The 21,859-nt window shown below is 36.9% G+C and overlaps 1 protein-coding gene across 1 annotated transcript in view; it reads left to right on the forward strand.

Moving 5' to 3' along the window:
- ATRNL1 (attractin like 1) overlaps positions 1-21,859 on the forward strand; it is a 751,710-nt gene that overhangs the window by 212,533 nt on the left and 517,318 nt on the right. The window contains exon 20 of the mRNA XM_070470251.1: positions 12,209-12,302. Within this exon, the coding sequence (XP_070326352.1) occupies positions 12,209-12,302 (94 nt within the window). The remainder of the gene's footprint in view (positions 1-12,208; positions 12,303-21,859) is intronic.

The raw sequence follows: 21,859 nt of genomic DNA on the forward strand, positions 1-21,859 counted from the left end.
AATGGAATTTTGTAACATTGTACAGGACATGGTGATGATAACCATCCCCAAGAAAAAGAAATGCAAGAAAGTAAAGTTGTTATCTAAGAAGACTTTACAAATAACTGATAAGAGAAGCAAAAGGCAAAGGAGAAAGGAAATGATATACCCAACTGAATGCAGAGTTCCAGAGAATAGCAAGGAGAGATAAGAAAGCCTTCTTAAGTGAACAATGCAAAGAAATAGAGGGGAAAAAATATAATGGGAAAGACTAGAGATTTCTTCAAGAAAATTGGAGATAACAAGGGAACATTTCATGCAAAGATGGGCACAATAAAGGAAAGAAATGGCAAGTACCTAACAGAAGCAGAAGAGATTAAGAAGCGGTGGCAAGAATACACAGAACTGTACAAAAAGGTCTTAATGATCCAGATAACTGTGGCGGTCTGGTCACTCACTTAGAGCCAGACATCCTGATGTGTGAAGTGAAGTAGGCCTTAGGAAGCATCACTATGAACAGAGCTAGATGAGGTGATGGAATCCCAGCTGAGCTGTTTAAAAACCTAAATGACAGTGCTGTAAAACTGCTGCACACAGTATGTCAACACATTTGGGAAACTCAGCTGTGGCTACAGGACTGGGAAAGGTCAGTTTTAATTCTAATTCCAAAGAAAGGCTGTGCCAAAGAATGTTGGACAATTTTGCTCATTTCACATGCTGGCAATGTAATGCTCAAAATCCTTCAAACTAGGCTTCAACAGTAGGTGAATTGAGAACTTCAGATGTATAAGCTAGATTTAGAAAAGGCAGAGGAACCAGAGATCAAATTGCCAACATCTGTTGGATCATAGAAAAAGCGAGGGAATTCCAAAAAAAGACATCTACTTCTGCTTCACTGACTACATTAAGCTTTTGAATGTGTAGATCACAACAAACTATGGAAAATTCTTAAAGAGATGGGAACACAAAACCACCTTACCTCTCTCCTGAAACCTGTATGCAGGTCAAGAAACAACAGTTAGAACCAGATGTGGAACAATAGACTGGTTCCAGATTGGGAAAGGAGCATGTCAAGGCTATATGTTGTCACTCTGTTTATTTAACTTACATGCAGAATACATCATGAGAAATGCTGGAATGGAAGAAGCACAAGCTGGAATCAAATTTGCAGGGAGAACTATCAATAACCACATACACAGATGACACCACCCTTATGGCAGAAAGTGAAAAGAAACTAAAGAACCTTTTAATGAAGGTTGAAAGAGGAGAGTGAAAAAGCTGACTTAATAGGAGCACCGCAATATGTAAGGCAAACACTAACGAATATGAAGGAGGAAATTAATAGTAACACAATAATAGTAGGAGACTTTAATACCCCACTCACGACTATGGATAGATCAACTAAACAGAAAATGAACAAGGAAACACAAACTTTAAAGGACACAATGGACCAGCTAGACCTAATTGACATCTATAGGACGTTTCACCCCAAAAAGATCAACTTCACCTTTTTCTCAAGTGCACACGGAACCTTCTCCAGAATAGATCAAATCCTGAGCCATAAATCTAGTCTTGGTAAATTCAAAAAAATTGAAATCATTCCAGTCATCTTTTCTGACCACAGTGCAGTAAGATTAGATCTCAATTACAGGAAAAAAATTATTAAAAATTCAAACATATGGAGGCTAAACAACACGCTTCTGAATAACCAACAAATCATAGAAGAAATCAAAAGAAATCAAAATATGCATAGAAATGAATGAAAATGAAAACACAACAACCCAAAACCTATGGGACACTGTAAAAGCAGTGCTAAGGGGAAGATTCATAGCATTACAGGCCTATCTCAAGAAACAAGAAAAGAGTCAAATAAATAACCTAACTAAAGCAACTAGAGAAGGAAGAAATGAAGAACCCCAGGGTTAATAGAAGGAAAGAAATCTTAAAAACTAGGGCAGAAATAAATGCAAAAGAAACTAAAGAGACCATAGCAAAAATCAACAAAGCTAAAAGCTGGTTTTTTGAAAAAATAAACAAAATTGACAAACCATTAGCAAGACTCATTAAGAAACAAAGGGAGAAGAACCAAATTAACAAAATTAGAAACGAAAATGGAGAGATCACAACAGACAACACTGAAATACAAAGGATCATAAGAGACTACTACCAGCAGCTCTATGCCAATAAAATGGACAACTTGGAAGAAATGGACAAGTTCTTAGAGAAGTATAACTTTCCAAAACTGAACCAGGAAGAAATAGAAGATCTTAACAAACCCATCACAAGCAAGGAAATCGAAACTGTAATCAGAAATCTTCCAGCAAACAAAAGCCCAGGACCAGATGGCTTCACAGCTGAATTCTACCAAAAATTTAGAGAAGAGCTAACACCTATCTTACTCAAACTCTTCCAGAAAACTGCAGAAGAAGGTAAACTTCCAAACTCATTCTATGAGGCCACCATCACCCTAATTCCAAAACCAGTCAAAGATGCCACAAAAAAAGAAAACTGCAGGCCAATATCACTGATGAACATAGATGCAAAAATCCTTAACAAAATTCTAGCAAACAAAATCCAACAACATATTAAAAAAATCATACATCATGACCAAGTGGGCTTTATCCCAGGAATGCAAGATTTCTTTAATATCCGCAAATCAATCAATGTAATACACCACATTAACTAATTGAAAGATAAAAACCATATGATTATCTCAATAGATGCAGAAAAAGCCTTTGACAAAATTCAACATCCATTTATGATTAAAACTCTCCAGAAAGCAGGAATAGAAGGAACATACCTCAACATAATAAAAGCTATATATGACAAACCCACAGCAAGCATCACCCTCAATGGTGAAAAATTGAAAGCATTTCCCCTGAAATCAGGAACAAGACAAGGGTGCCCACTCTCACCACTACTATTCAACATGGTTTTGGAAGTTTTGGCCACAGCAATCAGGGCAGAAAAAGAAGTAAAAGGAATCCAGATAGGAAAAGAAGAAGTGAAACTCTCTCTGTTTGCAGATGACATGATCCTCTACATAGAAAACCCTAAAGACTCTACCAGAAAATTACTAGAGCTAATCAACGAATACAGTAAAGTTGCAGGATATAAAATTAACACACAGAAATCTCTTGCATTCCTATACACTAACAATGAGAAAACAGAAAGAGAAATTAAGGAAATGATACCATTCACCATTGCAACAAAAAGAATAAAATACTTAGGAATATATCTACCTAAAGAAACAAAAGACATATACATAGGAAACTATAAAACACTGATGAAAGAAATCAAAGAGGACACAAACAGATGGAGAATACCGTGTTCATGGATTGGAAGAATCAATATTGTCAAAATGGCTATACTACCCAAAGCAATCTATAGATTCAATGCAATCCCTATCAAACTACCAATGGTATTTTTCACAGAACTAGAACAAATAATTTCACAATTTGTATGGAAATACAAAAAACCTCGAATAGCCAAAGTAATCTTGAGGAAGAAGAATGGAACTGGAGGAATCAACCTGCCTGACTTCAGACTATACTGCAAAGCCACAGTCATCAAGACAGTATGGTACTGTCACATAGACAGAAATATAGATCAATGGAACAAAATAGAAAGCCCAGAGATAAATCCACGAACCTATGGTCACCTTGTCTTTAACAAAAGAGGCAAGGATATACAATGGAAAAAAGACAACTTCTTTAACAAGTGCTGCTGGGAAAACTGGTCAACCACCTGTAAAAGACTGAAACTAGAACACTTTCTAACACCATACACAAAAATAAACTCAAAATGGATTAAAGATCTAAATGTAAGACCAGAGACTATAAAACTCCTAGAGGAGAACATAGGCAAAACACTCTCTGACATAAATCACAGCAGGATCCTCTATGACCCACATCCCAGAATTTTAGAAACAAAAGCAAAAATAAACAAATGGGACCTAATGAAACTTAAAAGCTTTTGCACAACAAAGGGAACTATAAGCAAGGTGAAAAGAAAGCCCTCAGATTGGGAGAAAATAATAGCAAACGAAGCAACAGACAAAGGATTAATCTCAAAAATATACAAGCAACTCCTGCAGCTCAATTCCAGAAAAATAAATGACCCAATCAAAAAATGGGCCAAAGAACTAAACAGACATTTCTCCAAGGAAGACATACGGATAGCAAAAAAACACATGAAAAGATGCTCAACATCACTCATTATCAGAGAAATGCAAATCAAAACCACAATGAGGTACCAAAAGGCTGCTATCCAAAAGTCTACAAGCAATAAATGCTGGAGAGGGTGTAGAGAAAAGGGAACCCTCTTACACTGTTGGTGGGAATGCAAATTAGTACAGCCACTATGGAAAACAGTGTGGAGATTTCTTAAAAAGCTGGAAATAGAACTGCCATATGACCCAGCAATCCCACTTCTGGGCATACACACCGAGGAAACCAGATCTGAAAGAGACACGTGCACCCCAATGTTCATCGTAGCACTGTTTATAATAGCCAGGACATGGAAGCAACCTAGATGCCCATCAGCAGACGAATGGATGAGGAAGCTGTGGTACATATACACCATGGAATATTATTCAGCCATTAAAAAGAGTTCATTTGAATCAGTTCTAATGAGATGGATGAAACTGGAGCCCATTATACAGAGCGAAGTAAACCAGAAAGATAAAGACCATTACAGTATACTAACACATATATATGGAATTTAGAAAGAAGGTAACGATAACCCTATAGGCAAAACAGAAAAAGAGACTCAGATGTATAGAACAGACTTGTGGACTCTGTGGAAGAAGGCGAGGGTGGGATGTTTCGAGAGAATAGCATCGAAACATGTATATTATCTATAGTGAAACAGATCACCAGCCCAGGTTGGGTGCATGAGACAAGTTCTCGGGCCTGGTGCACTGGGAAGACCCAGAGGGATCAGGTGGAGAGGGAGGTGGGAGGGGGGACCGGGATGGGGAATACATGTAAATCCATGGCTAATTCATTTCAATATATGACAAAAACCACTGCAATGTTGTAAAGTAATTAGCCTCCAAGTAATAAAAATAAATGGAAAAAAAAAACAAAACTGAGCATTCAAAAAACGAAGATCATGGCTTCTGGTCCCATCACTTCATGGCAAATAGATGGGGAAGCAATGGGAACTGTGACAGACTTTATTTTCTTGTGCTCCAAAATCACTGCAGACAATGACTGCAGCCATGAACTTAAAACACATTTGCTCCTTGAAAGAAAGGCTATGACCAACCTAGACAGCTGTCATAAAGCAGAGACATTACTTTGTGGACAAAGGTCCATATAGTCAAAACTGTAGTTTTTCCAGTAGTCATGTATGGATGTGAGAGTTGGACCATGAAGAACGTTGAGCACTGAATAATTGATTCTTTTGAACTGTGATGCTGGAGAAGACGCTTGAGAGTCGCTTACACTGCAAGATCAAACCAGGCAACCCTAAAGAAAATCAACATTAAATATTCACTGGAAGAGCTGATGCTGAAGCTGAAGATCCCAGTACTTTGGCCACCTGATGCGTAGAGCTGATTTATTAGAAAAGACTCTGATGGTGCGAAAAATTGAAGCCAGGAGAAGAAGGGGGCAACATGGGACGAGATGGTTGATGGCGTTACCAACTCAATGGACATGAGTTTGAGTAGGCTCTGGGAGATGGTGAAGGACAGGGTTTACTGGTGTGCCGCAGTCCATGGGGTCGCAAAGAGTCGAACATGACTGACTGACTGAACAATTGCAGAAACAGCAAACCCCCCAAGCTATGAGTGGCACCACCAAACTCCTTCCCTGGGAATTACACTCATCATCTCAGCATCAAGCTGCTGTAGTTTAGAATTGTTTCTGTGAGCATCTGTGCTTTGTCTTGATTTATTTTGTACACTCTTAGCAAGATGTGTCCTATGCTAAGATCCCCTTTGTTTTACACCATTTCAGTTTAGGAAAGGTCTCATACAATGCTCTGCTTTAGGGTGTCCTAGGAATCATGCATTGGAGAAGGAAATGGCAGCCCACTCCAGTGTTCTTGCCTGGAGAATCCCAGGGACGGAGGAGCCTGGTGGGCTGCTGTCTATGGGGTCGCACAGTCGGAGACGACTGAAGCAACTTAGCAGCAGCAGCAGCAGCAGGAAACCTGTATGGCCTATTTTTGTATGTCTCTACAGTCTGTGAGATCACAAAGAATCGGACATGACTTAGTAACTGAATAGCAACATTGAATATACTACAGTTTAGCAGTAACTGAACAACAGCAACATGGAATATACTACAGTTTGGCTTTGTGTGACATTTCTTCATCATAACATTGGATTACACACTTTTGGCAGAAATCCCCATGTAGTTATGCTAAATTCTTCTCACCATATCAGGAGTTACATGCTGTCGTCATTCAGTAAATAGTAGTGTTCACTATGAACATTTGGTTAAACTGGTGGCTGCCAGATTTCTTCACTATGAAGTTGCTATTTTCTCCCTTAATGGAAAAATGTCTTGTAGGAGATACTTTGAGACTGTGTGAATATCATACTACTTTTCAAACTTTTATCCACTATTTTTATGATTTTTTTCCCAAATGGAGATTTTCTAATTCTGTCATCCTTTCTACAATATCAGTTAGATTTTTTTCTGCAATGAAAAGCTTTCTCTTCTCTATTTTGTCTGTCTGTGAATTTTATCTGTGTATATATCTGTGCATCTATGTATTTTTCTGTGTATCTGTGTTTTTACAATTCAGTGCAACTTTTGAAAATAATCTCATTGAAAGCAATGCAGATTTGAAAAGAGACATGATAAAAATTCAATAATTTGGAATTTAGAATTTGAACTTGAGCCAAGCAATAATTTTTGGTGGTAGAGCTGAATATGGAAAAAAACGCCTGGCATTTCACTTATTATTGATGTTTGGTTTGTGAATATATTCTAATAGTATGTGGCATTCTTGCCTCTTTTCTAGCCCAGGGTATTAACATTTTGCCCTACTTTTTTAGATGAAAAATGCTACAGATTAAAGAAGTAAAATATAAGAAGTCAAAGTTGAAGAGGTCGAAAACTAATGGTAGTGATTAGGGGTGTTGAAGAAATTTATCTTGCTAGTGTTAGAAAATGAAATATGTCTAAAGTTACTCATTTATCCAAGCTAAATACAAGATATTAAAAATACAATTCCAGAACGATTGGGTTGAAATTAATTTTGGTCAAAATTTTTCAATGTTTATGCCTAACCCTCCTCTGTCAAAAAGGAAAACGAAAGCCTTGTTTAGTTTTTTTAATAAATGTCATCTATTTATTTGCAGCTGTGTTGGATCTTTGTTGTTGTGTGGGCTTTTTTCTAGTTGTGGTGCGCAGGCTTCTCTTTGCAGTGGCTCCTCTTGTTGCTGAGCACGGGCTCTGGGACGCACCGGCTTCATTGGTTGTGGTGTCTGGTCTTAGTCGTTGTGGCTCCCGTGCTCTGGAGCATTGGTTCAGTGGTCTTGGCACTCGAGCTTAATTGCCACTATCTGGGGTCTTCCCAGATCAGGGATTGAACCTGAGTCTCCTACCTTGGTATATGGATTCTTTACCACTGAGCCACCGGGGAAGCCCCCTTGTTGGTTTTAAATGAGATCTTAGTTTTTAACATTCATTCAGAATGTAAAACTGACAAGTTATGTGACTCCAGGCTTTCTGATTGTATTTCTGGAGTTGGCAATTTTTTTTTCTCTAAAGGATCAGAGAGTAAATAATCATTTTTTTGACCAGGTGTTATTGTTGCCTTACTGCTGCCTTCTCTTCTTCCTCTTTCCCTCCAGCTTCAACTCCTCCTCCTCCTTCAGAATTGTTTCAATAAGCAGAAACCGTTCTCAAGTTATGGGCCATTTAAAAATAGGAAATGAGGACTTGGCCTCACAGATATAGTTTACTAATTCTTAAACAGATGGCTAAGAGTTTCTTTTCATTTTTCAATATGTCAGATGGCTTTGAAATGTAAAATATGAAACTTATAGCCCTCTTCGCACTTTAAGACTTTCAGTCTGTAATTTAAATCCTCAAAACAGTGCCATTTACTTGGCAATTCCAGTCCTTAAGTTGTAGATTATTGTTCACCCTCATATTCTCAGAGTAGCTCTAGAGTACTGCCTTTCATCCAGTAGCATCCAACAACTGGAACAAGGACAGAATAACTGAGTTTCACTGTACTTTACTTGTTGGGGAAAGAATCATTTCTTCAATTCTCATTTACTCTGTATTTAGGCAAATACAGGTGCCCAATATACCAAGTAAACAAAGTAATCTTATAAATGAAATGACATATTTTAAATCATGACATTTAACTTTCCAGAAGAAAACATTAAAGTCATACTCTGAGCAACAGGTTAATATGGGATAATAGTTGTAATTTTTGGGTTTTTAGTGAGAAAAATCAGATTGCTAAGATATTGATATAAACATTTCATATTGATTTATATCGGAGAGAAGCAACTATGTTTTTTTCTCATTTGCATAAGCCACAGATGGTGAATATTTGGACTTAGAACTGTAAATAAAAATATAAGAAGGAAAATATAATTTTAAGTCATGTGTCTGTTTCAACATTTGTCTTTGCCAGAATTCTTACTGTATGTGAAACCTAATGTATGTCTACTAAATATCAAGTATAATTATGCTAGAAACATAGAAAGGAAATTAAATGGACATGATTTCCCAACTCCCAGAAGTTATATGTGTTTGTGAGAAATAGCAATAACATAGAAATTAAAGCTCCAAGCACGTAAACTGACTTTGAAACAAATACTGCCAGTGACTACTGTTTGCTTTCAGTTTTCGAAAGTATGTTCTTTATATACAATTTATTTGAATAACTTTTATAGCATTTGTTTTCCTATCCTTATTTTTTAGTTTTGGTTATAAGTTGATATTGAAAATTTATATTATAGGGAAACAGAAATACCATGTGACCACATAATGTTCCTCTAGTGTATATCTAAGCTGTAAAATTATCATCATATAAAATTTACCAAACAAAAGGCCACGGTATGATGATTTTATAGGTGCTTATTCAGCATAAAAAAATAACCTCAAATGCTGACAACAACAGAACAATTTCAACATTGTCATGTCATAAAATATACATTTTAAACAATTGAGTTTAAAATACATTTGTGCCATTTTAGCCCAAAGTATAGCACCTCAAGGGAATTCTCTCAAAATGAGTTTACATTGAAAAGTGTTTTAACACAATTTTTTTCTGTCTCAGAAATTATTAAAGTTACTATATAATGATAATTCTTTAAAGAAACACTGCAAATATGACATTATTTAGCTCTGCCATAAGGGTAAATAAAATGTTTACCCAAGTTTTAAAATATTAATGTATATCATTTGTTTTTTAGTGTAGTTCTGAATACAAATAGCATTACTATGAAACTTCAAGTTAATATTAAAAGATATCATGTTATATTCATTTACTATTTATGATGTTACCTGTCATCAGTACATCTGAGTTCCTTTTTTGCTCACGATAATTTCCTTTTTCCTTGCATTTCTTTACCTTGTCATTCATTTCTGTAATTCTCACATATTGTGTTTCCAGAGTTTATTAACATACATAAATCTGATATATTTACATATTCTTTATGAAGGAAAAACACTGTTATGTAGAAATCTTTTCTAATAAAACCTTAGTTCATTTCAGTAGCTCAGTTGTGTCCGACTCTTTGTGACCCCATGGACTGCAGCACGCCAGAGTTCCCTGTCCATCACCAACTCCCAGAGCTTACTCACACTCATGTCCATCAAGTCAGTGATGTCATCTAGCCTTCTCATCCTCTGTCATCCCCTTCTCCTCCCACCTTCAATCTTTCCCAGCATCAGGGTCTTTTCAGATGAGTCAGTTCTTTGCATGAGATGGCCAAAGTATTGGAATTTCAGCTTCAGCATCAGTCCTGCTAGGGAATATTCACGATTGATTTCCTTTAGGATGGACTGGTTGGATCTCCTTGCAGTCCAAGGGACTCTCAAGAGTCTTCTCCAACACCACAGTTCAAAACCATCAATTCTTCGGCACTCAGCTTTCTTTCTAGTCCAACTCTCATGTCCATACATGACTACTGGAAAAACCATAGCTTTGACTAGATGGGCATTTGTTGGCAAAGTAATGTCTCTGCCTTTTAATATGCTGCCTGGGTTGGTTATAGCTTTTCTTTCAAGAAGCAAGTATCTTTTAATTTCATGGTTGCAATCATCATCTGCAGTGATTTTGGAGCCCCCAAAATAAAGTCTCTATTTCCATTGTTTCCCCATCTATTTGCCATGAAATGATAGGACCGGATACCATGGTCTTAGTTTTCTGAATGTTGAGTTTTAAGCCAACTTTTTCACTCTCCTCTTTCACTTTTATTAAAAGGCTCTTTAGTTCTTCTTAGCTTTCTGCCATAACGGTGGTGTCATCTGAAGTTATTGATATTTCTCCTGGCAATCTTGATTTCAGCTTGTTCTTCATCCAGTCCAGCATTTCCCATGATGTACTGTACATATAAGTTAAATAAGAAGGGTGACAATATACAGCCTTGATGTTCTCCTTTCCCAATTTGAAACCAGTCTCTTGTTCCATGTCCAGTTCTAACTGTTGCTTTTTGACCTGCATACAGATTTCTTAGGAGGCAGGTCAGGTGGTCTGGTGTTCTTATCTCTTGAAGAAAGAAAATAGCATCTCTTGAAAGCAACCGAGGTTCATAAAAATCTACCTACTACCAAAATTTTTTTGTGTGTGTATATAGAGTTGTATGTTTTTACTGTACATTATGTGTTTTTTCAAAGCATGTAATCATAAGCAATGAGAAGCTTAGTTTCTGCAATATTTTGCCACATAGATTTTATATCCTAGGAATACAAATTAATTAGATCAGTGGTTCTCAGTGGGGATAAATGTGGGGAAGACAACTATCTCCATAATTATAAAGTTCTAATGAATCCTATTAAAATAATTAAAAAAGAGGCAGAAGATGATAGGTATCCTGAATGCACAAGCAAACTCCACATGACAGTGTTTTACATTTTGATCAAAGTAGTGACTCATTATCTCATTTTTAAACGTGTATGAAAATCAGGAAAAAGCCAAATAATTTCATTTTTATCAGTCGATTGTTTAACTAGCTGATTGTTTGCAGAAACACAATAGTTCTCATTAAAAGTTTTTGAAAGCCCTAATGGCATGATCAGCCCTATCTTCTTCAAACATGTCTTAAGGTTGAGGAATGAAATTGTGGCCGAACTGATGGTGGAATGATCAGTTACTGAATTGTATTGGTATCAGTCAGAGTGTGAGTGACGGGACTTTGAATGATGGCTATCACAGTGGAAAGGAAAGGTCAGATATAATAAAGATGCTTCCTTGTAGAATTTAGAACCTACTGGCTGATTAGATGTTGGGCACAATGAAGTATGACGTTTGTGTCCTAAATATTTGGAACACTGATCTTTAACAAAGGAATGTGGAGTAAGAAAATGAAATGAATTCATATGAACCAAATTCACTGGGTATAACTGTTATACTGTGTCATGTTTCAGGTAGTATTCTGGAATACTACAACTGAGACTGACTTCAGAAATTTAAAAGAATGATATTTGGGCAAATAAACTTTTTATACAATACATGGAAACTATATTATTTTATTGTTGCAGTGGTAACAGTAGTGGAGGTAATAGTTAAATTTATTAAGTGCTTGATATGTGTTCAGAATTTAAAATACATTATCTCATTTAATTCTCACAAAAGTCCCAAGAATGTCTCCCTGCTTTTGAAGACAGAGAACTAAGACTAGAGAGGTTATATAAATTTCCCAAGGTCAACATACTAGTGATTACAGATGTGCATTTTGTAGCTAAGCTGTTTGACTCTAAAGATCTTGTGCTCTTTGAAACTCATTTTATTAAGTATATGTACTTAATAGAAATGGAAAAACATCCATAGAAGGATGAGATAAATACTTGGATCCACACTAGACTTAAGGATACTCCAAAGACTTTGAAGTGTTTCACAAAAAATTTTAAATGAGTAAATTAACTTCCCTTTAATTAGAAATAACCCATGTCATAACCCTAGTTTTTGGATGGCAAGAGGATAATCGATGATTTTAAAAATAAGATAATAAAATCTTCCCTGAAATGTGATGTACGTGTTTGTGATGGGGAATATTCAATATCATTTTGGTTTTGACTTACAGCTTGTACATGCAGTGGCCATGCAAATATTTGTCATATGCACACAGGAAAATGTTTCTGCACAACTAAAGGAATAAAAGGCGATCAATGCCAATTGTAAGTAAAAATTACTTTATAGAACTTTTGTGGGTTAAATTTGTGCTGTTGAACTAATTGCTACAGGTTTCCCTTTGAAGTTTAGTGTTGTATTAGTTAAGCAACCAATATTATTATTAACTATGCTGATTTGCATTTTATCAATCTTCATAGAAGTTAAGCCTTTAAATGACAGTTTTATGGAAGCTTTAAAACAGAGCCCAAAGAATATTTGTCTTTTGTACCTTTCTCATAAAAAGAAATATTTTTATTTTTTCTAGAACATCTTATATATCAAATCTCAAATCTGGGTGGCTCTCTTTATAATTTTCCTCTACATCTTGTTAAAGAACTGAAATTCAATGTTTCTATGCATTTCTTTGTTTTAAATCTTTTATTATTAATCCTGACCATCAAAATCTCATTAAGCCTTTCAATTGGTTTCTATACTCATTTTCTTTTTTTTCTGTGTTATTTCATTAGACATGAACCCACTCTTGTTGTTACTCTGCTTTCAGTAGTTCTATGAGTGGTTATTGTCTTTTTATAGTTTAGTTGTTAATCTGAAGATTGATTCTCGCCCACCTCCAAAAGAATTAACTTTAGAAAGTAGTTTTTTCAGGTTATTTAAATGCTTTTTCTTACTTATATTCTTTATATGTTAAAATCATTTTGCTAGTTTTGAATTATTTATCTGCATGCCCTTATCTTTATATTAGATATAATATATTGTATTTGACATAAACCATAAATTCAAGCTATAATAATTACATAATTATTTTAAAAATTAATAAAGCATTCTCCAAAACTGTATCTATCTATATATAAATAAAAGTTTATATCCAAAGAAATCTGTTAGCCTTGGAAAATGATCTTTCTGCTTGTTTTTACTTAGAACAAATATATTATTTGCTGTAGAATTATCCTGCACTTCTCATGTTAGATGATCGTGTCTTTGGCTAGTCTCTGAGGTGTCATAGGTTTTCAAGAGAAGGTGAGCAGAATAAGTTTTTATTCCTTCTCCATAGTCTCTAAACTTAAAAGTAAAGTCAAAGCATAAGATCACAGGGAAATTCCTGTTAAGAAGGCTATTTTGTTCTCAGTACCAATTCAATTAAGCAGAGTCCTATGCTTTAAGTCAGAGATGCCACCAGTATTTTGCAGTGCCATATACTGGTTGTTATAAGCAGGGCCAACTTTGTGGTCATGTTACATGCGCATTTACACAGGGCCTCATGCTCAGAAGAGCTTCTTGCCTGATTGAATGTTCTGCTGTTGCCATATTAAAATTTTAATACATTCTTAACAAGAGCCCTTCATTTTCATTTTCCCCTGTTCCTTGCTTCTCCTTTTCCTAGTGATTTATGTAGTAGATCTTGGTCTTAAGCAATGAATATTTTTGTTGAGCTTCTAATATCATTTTAAACACTGACAGTTTAAATTTGTACTTTATTTTTTCATAAATGGCATAGCCATCCATAATAATTATCTCTTATGTGATGTGGTACTTTAGTAACACACTTTTGATTCCAGGTGAAAAAGACAGTATTTTAATTCACTGAACTCATGGGTTTGTAAGCTTAGATATACAGAGTTAGAAGATTTGACACATGCATGAAATATTAGAAAAATAATTTATGTAGTTCTGAATGATGAAAATACATTTTACTGCTAGTTACTATAATTAGGGGAAATTTTTTACAAGTATGGGAGGAATTGGAATACTAAATTGTGGGCATATTTTGTAGATAGGTTTTTTGGTTTTCTTTTTTTAAAAATTAATTTATTTATTTTAATTGGAGGCTAATTACTTTGCAGTGTTGTAGTGGTTTTTGCCTTACATTGACATGAATCAGCCGTGGGTGTACATGTGTCCCCATCCTGGACCCCCCTCTCCCCATCCCATCCCTCAGGGTCATCCCAGTGCACCAGCCCTGAGCACCCTGCCTCATGCATCAAACCTGGACTGGTGATCTATTTCACATATGGTAATACACATGTTTCAATGCTATTCTCTCAAATCAGCCCACCCTCGCCTTCTTCCACAGAGTCCAAAAGTCTGTTCTTTACATCTGTGTCTCTTTTGCTGTCTCGCATATAGGGTCATCGTTACCATTTTTCTAAATTCCATATATATGCATTAATATACTGTATTGGTGTTTTTCTTTCTGATTTACTTCACTCTGTCTGTTTTTATAGATAGAATTACTCTCATTGTTTTTTCATTTTACTTGTTTTATTTATTTATATTTGTAATTATTTATATAATATATACAATATATTTATAAAATAGAAAACTTTATGTTACATATTTGTATTAAATACATATATTTATTTCTGTATGAATATTTGTTTTATTTATTTAATTTATTTATTTTAGTGTGGGGCAGTGGTGACATTAGTGTCCTCACAAATTTTTTTGTTAATTAATGTTTTTTTTTTGGTTGCATTGGGTCTTCTCTAGTTGCAGTGAGTGAGGGCTACTGTTCATTGCGATGCATGCTCTTCTCATTGTGCATCTCTTGGTGCAGACCTCGGACTCTAGGGTTGTTTGGGCTCATTAGTTGCCACGTGTGAACTCAGTAGTTGTGACCCCAGGGCTTAGTTGCCATGCGGTACATGGAATCGTCCCAGACCAGGGACTGAACCCGTGTCCCCTGCATTGGCAAATGGATTCTTAACCACTGGACTGCCAGGGAAGTCCAGGGTCCTCATTCTTAAAGCAATAACTTAAAGCAATACTTTCCTGCCATGTGCTTATACTGGAAAAAATGCTCTTGTTAGGAAGCAAAGCTAGTCACTCATGTCAGTAGACAATCATTAAATGAGTGCTTCGTACTATTAATGAAAATGAATAACACATGGCTTTTACCTAAAGTATCAGGCTTGCAGTGGAGACACTAGCCAAAATCTACTACACTACTTTCTTATATTAGTGCATTGAGATGCTTATGAATGAGCCCTTTCTTTTTCCCAGGATAATTTGTTTGGTTTTAAGTAAGGAGTTGCAAACAGTCAGCTACCACTGAGCAACAGAACAACAAATGTAGTTAGAAGGGAGCTTTCCAGGTGGCACTAGTGGTAAAGAACCTGCCTGCCAATGCTGGAGATGTAAGAATAGGTTCGATCTCTGGGTCAGGAAGATCCCCCGGAGAAGGGCATGACAACCCACTCCAATATCTTGCCTGTAGAATCCCATGGACAGAGGAGCCTGGCGGGCTACAGTCCATAGGGTTGCAGAGAGTCAGACATGACTGAAGCGACTTAGCACAGCATGCACATGTAGTTAGACATCACACCTTCTGGTAGATTTTTCATAACCTCTCCAAACTGAAATTGAGTCTCTTCCTATTTATGGATTTTTCCGATGTGTTTTCTGTGTACTTGCTTATATCCTTTATTAAGTGAAACTCTTTGGGGACCATTGCATAAATACCACAGTGTAAATGTTCAATAAATTTATTTAATGGAATAGAATGTAGAAAATATTGAATGAGGACAAAGGAATGATTGATTTATCATGTAAGAATAAGGATAATTAGAACAGGGCATATTTAAGATGAAAGTTGAAGAGAGTTCAAGTTTTCTGAGAACAGAATATAGTAAACAGGAGGGCAAAGTGAAAGTGAAGGCGCTCAGTCGTGTCTGACTCTTTGCGATCGCATGGACTGTAGCCTACCAGGCTCCTCCGTCCATGGAATTTTCCAGGCAAGAGTACTGGAGTGGGTTGCCATTTCCTTCTCCAGGGGATCTTCCTGACCCAGGGATCGTACCTGGGTCTCCTGCATTGCAGGCAGACGCCTTACCATCTGAGCCACCAGGGAAGCACCCAAACAGAAGGGGAAACAGCATTAATAAAGCAAAGAAGGAAAAATGAACATGATCATCACATTTCTAGTTTTTGCTCAAGGATAGCTGGAGAGCTGGAAAAAGCATTGTTCCCACCTTTACAATGAAAGAAATAAAGCTGGGCCAATGCAGATTCATGAGTTTTCTTGAAAGCGTTGGAGTCCTGAGATTATAGTGTGACCAAATGGCCAGAACTCTAAAGGGAAGCGAGCTTTCAGGGAGAGATGATAAAGAAATACTGACTAAGATGGAGTGAAGCCAGCAGGAAGCCTCAGTGTCCAGCTGATAAATAATGCTCAAGTGCTCATTGTCAATAGTGTGAGGGTCCTGGGAATGTGGAGTTGTGGGTCCCCACCCTTTTTAGTCTTTTTCTGTGAGCCCCATGGAAAAAAAATTGGAGAAACTTTTAACAATGCATTTCTTGTGGTGTTAGCTTGGGGAGGGTAATAGCAGACACAGTGGGCAGGCCTTCAATATGGGGTCAAAATATTCATTTATAGGAACACCAAATTATTAATCTTGCCATGGTAAAGTTCTCATTCTGGCCCTGGTCTGAACACAGTTGGAACTCAAAATTGGTAAGTTGAAAAAAAAAGAATTTAATGAGAATATAAGCTAGTATAAAATGAGTGAAAATTATTTCTCTGAAAATATTTTTTCTTTTGAAGACCAACATGCAGACTTTAAGGAAAACACACATGTTGTTTCTGTAAAATTTCTCAATTAACCACGTGAAAGTGATGCTTGTTTGCATCATGTAAAATACAGTGTCATTTTCAGTGTATGTTTGAAGAAGGTCAGTGGTGGTTCATTTTTTTTTATTTCAACCTTCTGACAACATTTCTGATAGATACTGATGTTTCTTGTTGGGAAATAAAAGATTTCAGATGAAAATAGGTGGAAGAAGTTTTGATAAAATATTATGGTAAATACTTATGATATCATCTGGCCAACTCCCATGGCTCTTATGGTTTCACCATGACTGCGGTAGTTAGTTTCCTGTACTTTTCAGTATTTTGCATAAAGAATGAAGATCTTTGTTTCTTTTTTAGTTGCAAAGCTACTCATTTCTACTCAGGTACAAACAGCAAGTATAAGTCAATAATATGTTATTTACTGTGCCCAGTAAGTATGAAGCTCAAAATATTTTGATTGGACAAAGGAAACATCAGTTTATTAGGTCAGTGGTTCTCAGTGATGATGGAATAGCACCTCTAGAACTTGATGAATTTTCATAATCAATTATTTGAGAAATTAGATAGTGCCACTGGCCTTTAGAGGTAAATCATAGGCCCTTTGTTAGCATGGGAATTTATAGGGACCAGGTTATAAATGGAATTTTGGTCCAAATCTGTTTAATTAAGTGTGATAGCAGTAGTCCCTCAGTTGCATCCAATTCTTTGCCACCTATAGTCGGTAGCCTGCCAGCTCTTCTGTCCCTGGATTTCTCCAGGCAAGAATACTGGAGTGGGTAGCCATTCCCTTCTCCAGAGGATCTTCCAGATTCAGGGATCAAACCCGAGTCTCCTGAATTGCAGGCAGATTCTTTACAGTCTGAGCCAGCAGGGAAGCCCTCTACATCCATCTGTAAACTCACTCTGTGGTCATTCTGCTGTCCCTATGTGCCTGATTGGAATGGATATATGTAGCAGCTGGCAGACACCTCATGTTGGTCTTCCGACTTTGGGAAAAGAGCCGCTAGATGGAAAGGGTCAAGTGAGGAGTCGCTGAAACTCCTTCCATCCACTCTGCCCAGTGAAGATGGTAAATTAGAAATTACAGATCTTATACCAAGATAAGTAACAGGCTGTTGAAATGTGAAAGTAAGGAAGTATTATATTCTCAAATATTAGCTGGAACTTACTTGTGAATATTCAGTTCAGTTGCTCAGTCGTTTCTGACTCCTTGCCAAAATAATTCCCTAGATTAAAATATGGGTAAGATTTAGGTAAAATGTCACAGAAAACATTCATTCTGTCCTACCACATGTCGAGGCACACATTCTATTTCTGGAACTTAAAAACACCTTGGAAACTATATCATTTCTTAGACAATAAGAAATAGAGGATAATTTGGAAAAACACACAGTAATACCGAGCCAGTAGGGTTGTGTTTTGGGCTTCTGGGAACGTTGTCAGAGTTCCCAGCTGAAAAACAATTGGCAATACTTAAATAAATAGTTTTAATTTGTAATTTTTACCACATAGATTTCATATCATAGGAATACAGTTTTTTCAAAATATATAGTATAGGATTAAAATAACGTAATTTGTTCTTATTTTCTTAAAAGAAGTCTCAAACTTTCTCTAGAGACATGGCATATTCCAAACTGTGTGCTGCATATACCATGAATAGCATAAATATTTGTTGATAGGGTTTTCTGAAATGTTGACTGCGTCTTTAATGTTAAAGTCTGGATAAAATTATATATGGTCTATTTTCAATGTATGTGGTAATTGCATTCCTAGAAAATTCACTATATATTATAAACATGCAAAACTAATTTTTATTTATAGATAAAATGGTTAGGTTCTACTGTCAAATAATTAGGGACAAAACTTTTATTTTCTGTTTTCCAAAAGTGTGGGATTTGGATTGACTTTTCTTGTCATGTGGAGTTACCTTGGGCATTCAGGTTTTCTCTCATCCTCTGCCTCTTTTTTAGTTATTTTACTATGATCCATTAGAACTCCATAATTATGAAGATAATTGTTACCCCCACATTTATCCCCATTGAGAACCACTGATGTAGTTAATTAGTGGTTTCTTTTGTTGTTTTATTTATTGTATATAAGATTTTAGAGTAACTTATTTCCTTCTGGAGACAAGCAAATACATTCATGATGTTATTAGTTATTATGTTGGTAATTTAATCAAAATTTGTAGGTTGATCCAGAATCATGCTTTACCTTTTATCAGTAGTAAATTGAAGGTAAAATTTCTCAAAGGCATTTGGAATTATAAATATAACTACCTGAGATATATGGCACTATTAGTAAGCAGGATATTTTAAGTTTAGTAGTTTGATTCATAACTGAGTCCCCCCTTTCTCTTCCTTACATCTTTCCTGTTTAGTGGTCATAACTTCTTCACAGCTACTTATGGTAGGATTAAGACTCTGGCTCTCAACAGTAGGGTGAAGAAGAATCTCCTGGAAAATGGTGACTTAAACTCTATGATGGGATACAAATTTTGCTTTATTATAAGCATTGCAACATTAATAGTTCTCACCACACTTCAAGAAATATTGCCATAAGATAATCTTCCTGAACAATTTTTCCTCTCTAGTTTACGTTTAAACCAGCCGTATTTAAGATTATTACCCATTTTAATCTATGTAGTTTTGATGTTGGGAGGCGGGGGTTGATGTCAGTGCCTTTTCCATTTTTGGACGATCAAATTTGTGCCTTCCTCTTTAGTTTTCGGGACATAGGAAGTGTTTTTGGGCTTCCCTGGGGGCTTAGATGGTGAAGAATCCGCCTGCAATGTGGGAGACCTGGGTTTGATCCCTGGGTTGGGAAGATCCTCTGGAGGAGGGCATGGCAGCCCACTCCAGCATTCTTGCCTGGAGAATCCCATGGACAGAGGAGCTTGGTGGGCTACAGTCCCTGGAGTCGCAAAGAGTCGGACACGACTGAAACGACTAAGCACAGCACAGCACACAAGGGTTTTATAAAACAAATGTAAATTAGTGTATTTTAGGATTTTGTTTTCCCCAATTATTTCCACACCCTGCCCCCCACCTTGCTGAATTTCTTTTTGGGAAGGGGGAAAAACAGTACTTATCCTGGTAGGAAGGTCAACTTGAATATTAATATAAAACCTCTCATGTCAGGTAAATATTTGAATTATTGAGTATGTCTTTTTGAGTTTAAAACTCTTGGATTATTAGGAACTTTCAAAGTAAATGTTAGTTCTGCCATCAGTGTTTCTAAGCCAACACATCATTCTCCAGAAGTCTTATTCGATTGAATTTCATTTAGTTGTCAATTATGAAAACTTACTGAACACAGTTGGACATTGTTTCCCATTTTCTATCAGAGTTAGGTTGGAGGTTATGCAATTGGATTATGTCCACCACTTCACACCTGGCCCCTTAAAAGCTCTTGTGTTATACAAGCTCTCTTTCCCTATATAATGCTTCAGTGGAGATAAAGATGAGGACCTACAAGATTGCAGGACTTAGGAACAGCCCAAGTCCTGGAAAATTGCATGGAATAACTCTTCCTCCATTCCACCCCTCTACACTGGATTGTGCCTTAAGCTACAAACCTTTATTGTAAAAGACTAGGTTTTAAGATTGTTGCAAGAGTCACACACCCTTCCACAAGTAGTTACTGTTCACTTGGCACCTTGCTTGACATCCTTAACTATTGCACTTTCATTTGAATAACCTTAAATGACCTATTTTTTAAGTGTGACTTCTAGGTTTTGGTTAGTGACTTCTAGGTTTAGTTTAGTGAAATGTTTGAGATTTAGAGTCAAATTGTCCTTTGATCCCCATTCATCTCTTAGAACCTTTGCAGACTTCTCCATTTCTTTTCTCAGAGCTATTGTCATTGGAGGCTGTCTCTTAGGAGACTTTGCATTGTCCTTGATCTCCAGTTTTATTACATTGACATCAGACATACAAAGATGTTATTCTTCAGTTGCTAAGTTGTGTCTGGTTCTTTGTGACCCCATGGTCTGCAGCACACCAGACTTCCCTGTCCTTCACTGTCTTCCCGAGTTTGCTCAAATTCATGTGCAAAGTTAAATGATTTTAACTCTAGAATGTCAGAGTAGGTCTCAGTACATACAGAATTGTTTGGATTGTTAGAATAAAATGAGTGTAAAATATAGTGACCAAAAGGACAGAGTAGGAAGAACCTAAACTGATTTCCTCCCATGCACACATCAAAATTACAACTAATTATAGAAAAACTAACTATGACATTGACCTGAAGACTAGCAGAAAGGACATTTTGCAAATAAAGACATGAAGGAACCACAATGAGATGAGTAAGCGAGGTGGCGACAGTATATTCAGGACCCACACCACTTGCCTGGTGATTCACAAATGGTAGGAATATTACAGTCATGAGGGAGTAGTGGGTCTGAGCCTCACGTTGGGCTTCTCAGCCCATAGATCCTGTACCAGAAAGACAAGCTCTCAGAATGTCTGGCTTTGGAAAGCCACAGGGCTTACATTCATGAGAGCCAGAGAGCTGTTGGAAACCAAGACTCCCCCCTTAAAGAATGTGCACAGAATCTCAAACCCTTTGACTTCCAGTGATGAGGCAGTAGTGTGAAAGGAGCCTAGGTGAGACCCATGTGCTCATTTTGGAGAGCTTCCCAGTGCGGCAGGAAGCAGCTGGATCTCTGCCTGGGATGGAGATACTGGGGGCAGACATTTTTGGGATCCTGTTCTACTGTGATAGTGATAACACTGCCCCTGGCAAGTGTCATTTTGGAATTCTCCCTTTAGCCTCTTTCCACCAGGGGCTCACCCACCCATCAGTGAACTGGCACAAGCCCCAAGCCCTGCAGGGGAATGCAGACAGTCTTGTGAGGTCCTGGTCCTGACCATCAATGAGCTGGCAGCAACCTTGAGCCTGCCATCCACTTTCCCTGGCCTTCCCAACTATACGGGAAGCCTACCCCACATTCTAGTGGGCCTGCAGCTACTATGTAAAGCATGGTCTCATAGCTCACCAGACCAGAGGCCAGGTCTGCCTACCAGCATACCC

Source organism: Odocoileus virginianus, chromosome 7 (genome assembly GCF_023699985.2).
Source record: "Odocoileus virginianus isolate 20LAN1187 ecotype Illinois chromosome 7, Ovbor_1.2, whole genome shotgun sequence".
NCBI classification, from domain to species: domain Eukaryota; kingdom Metazoa; phylum Chordata; class Mammalia; order Artiodactyla; family Cervidae; genus Odocoileus; species Odocoileus virginianus.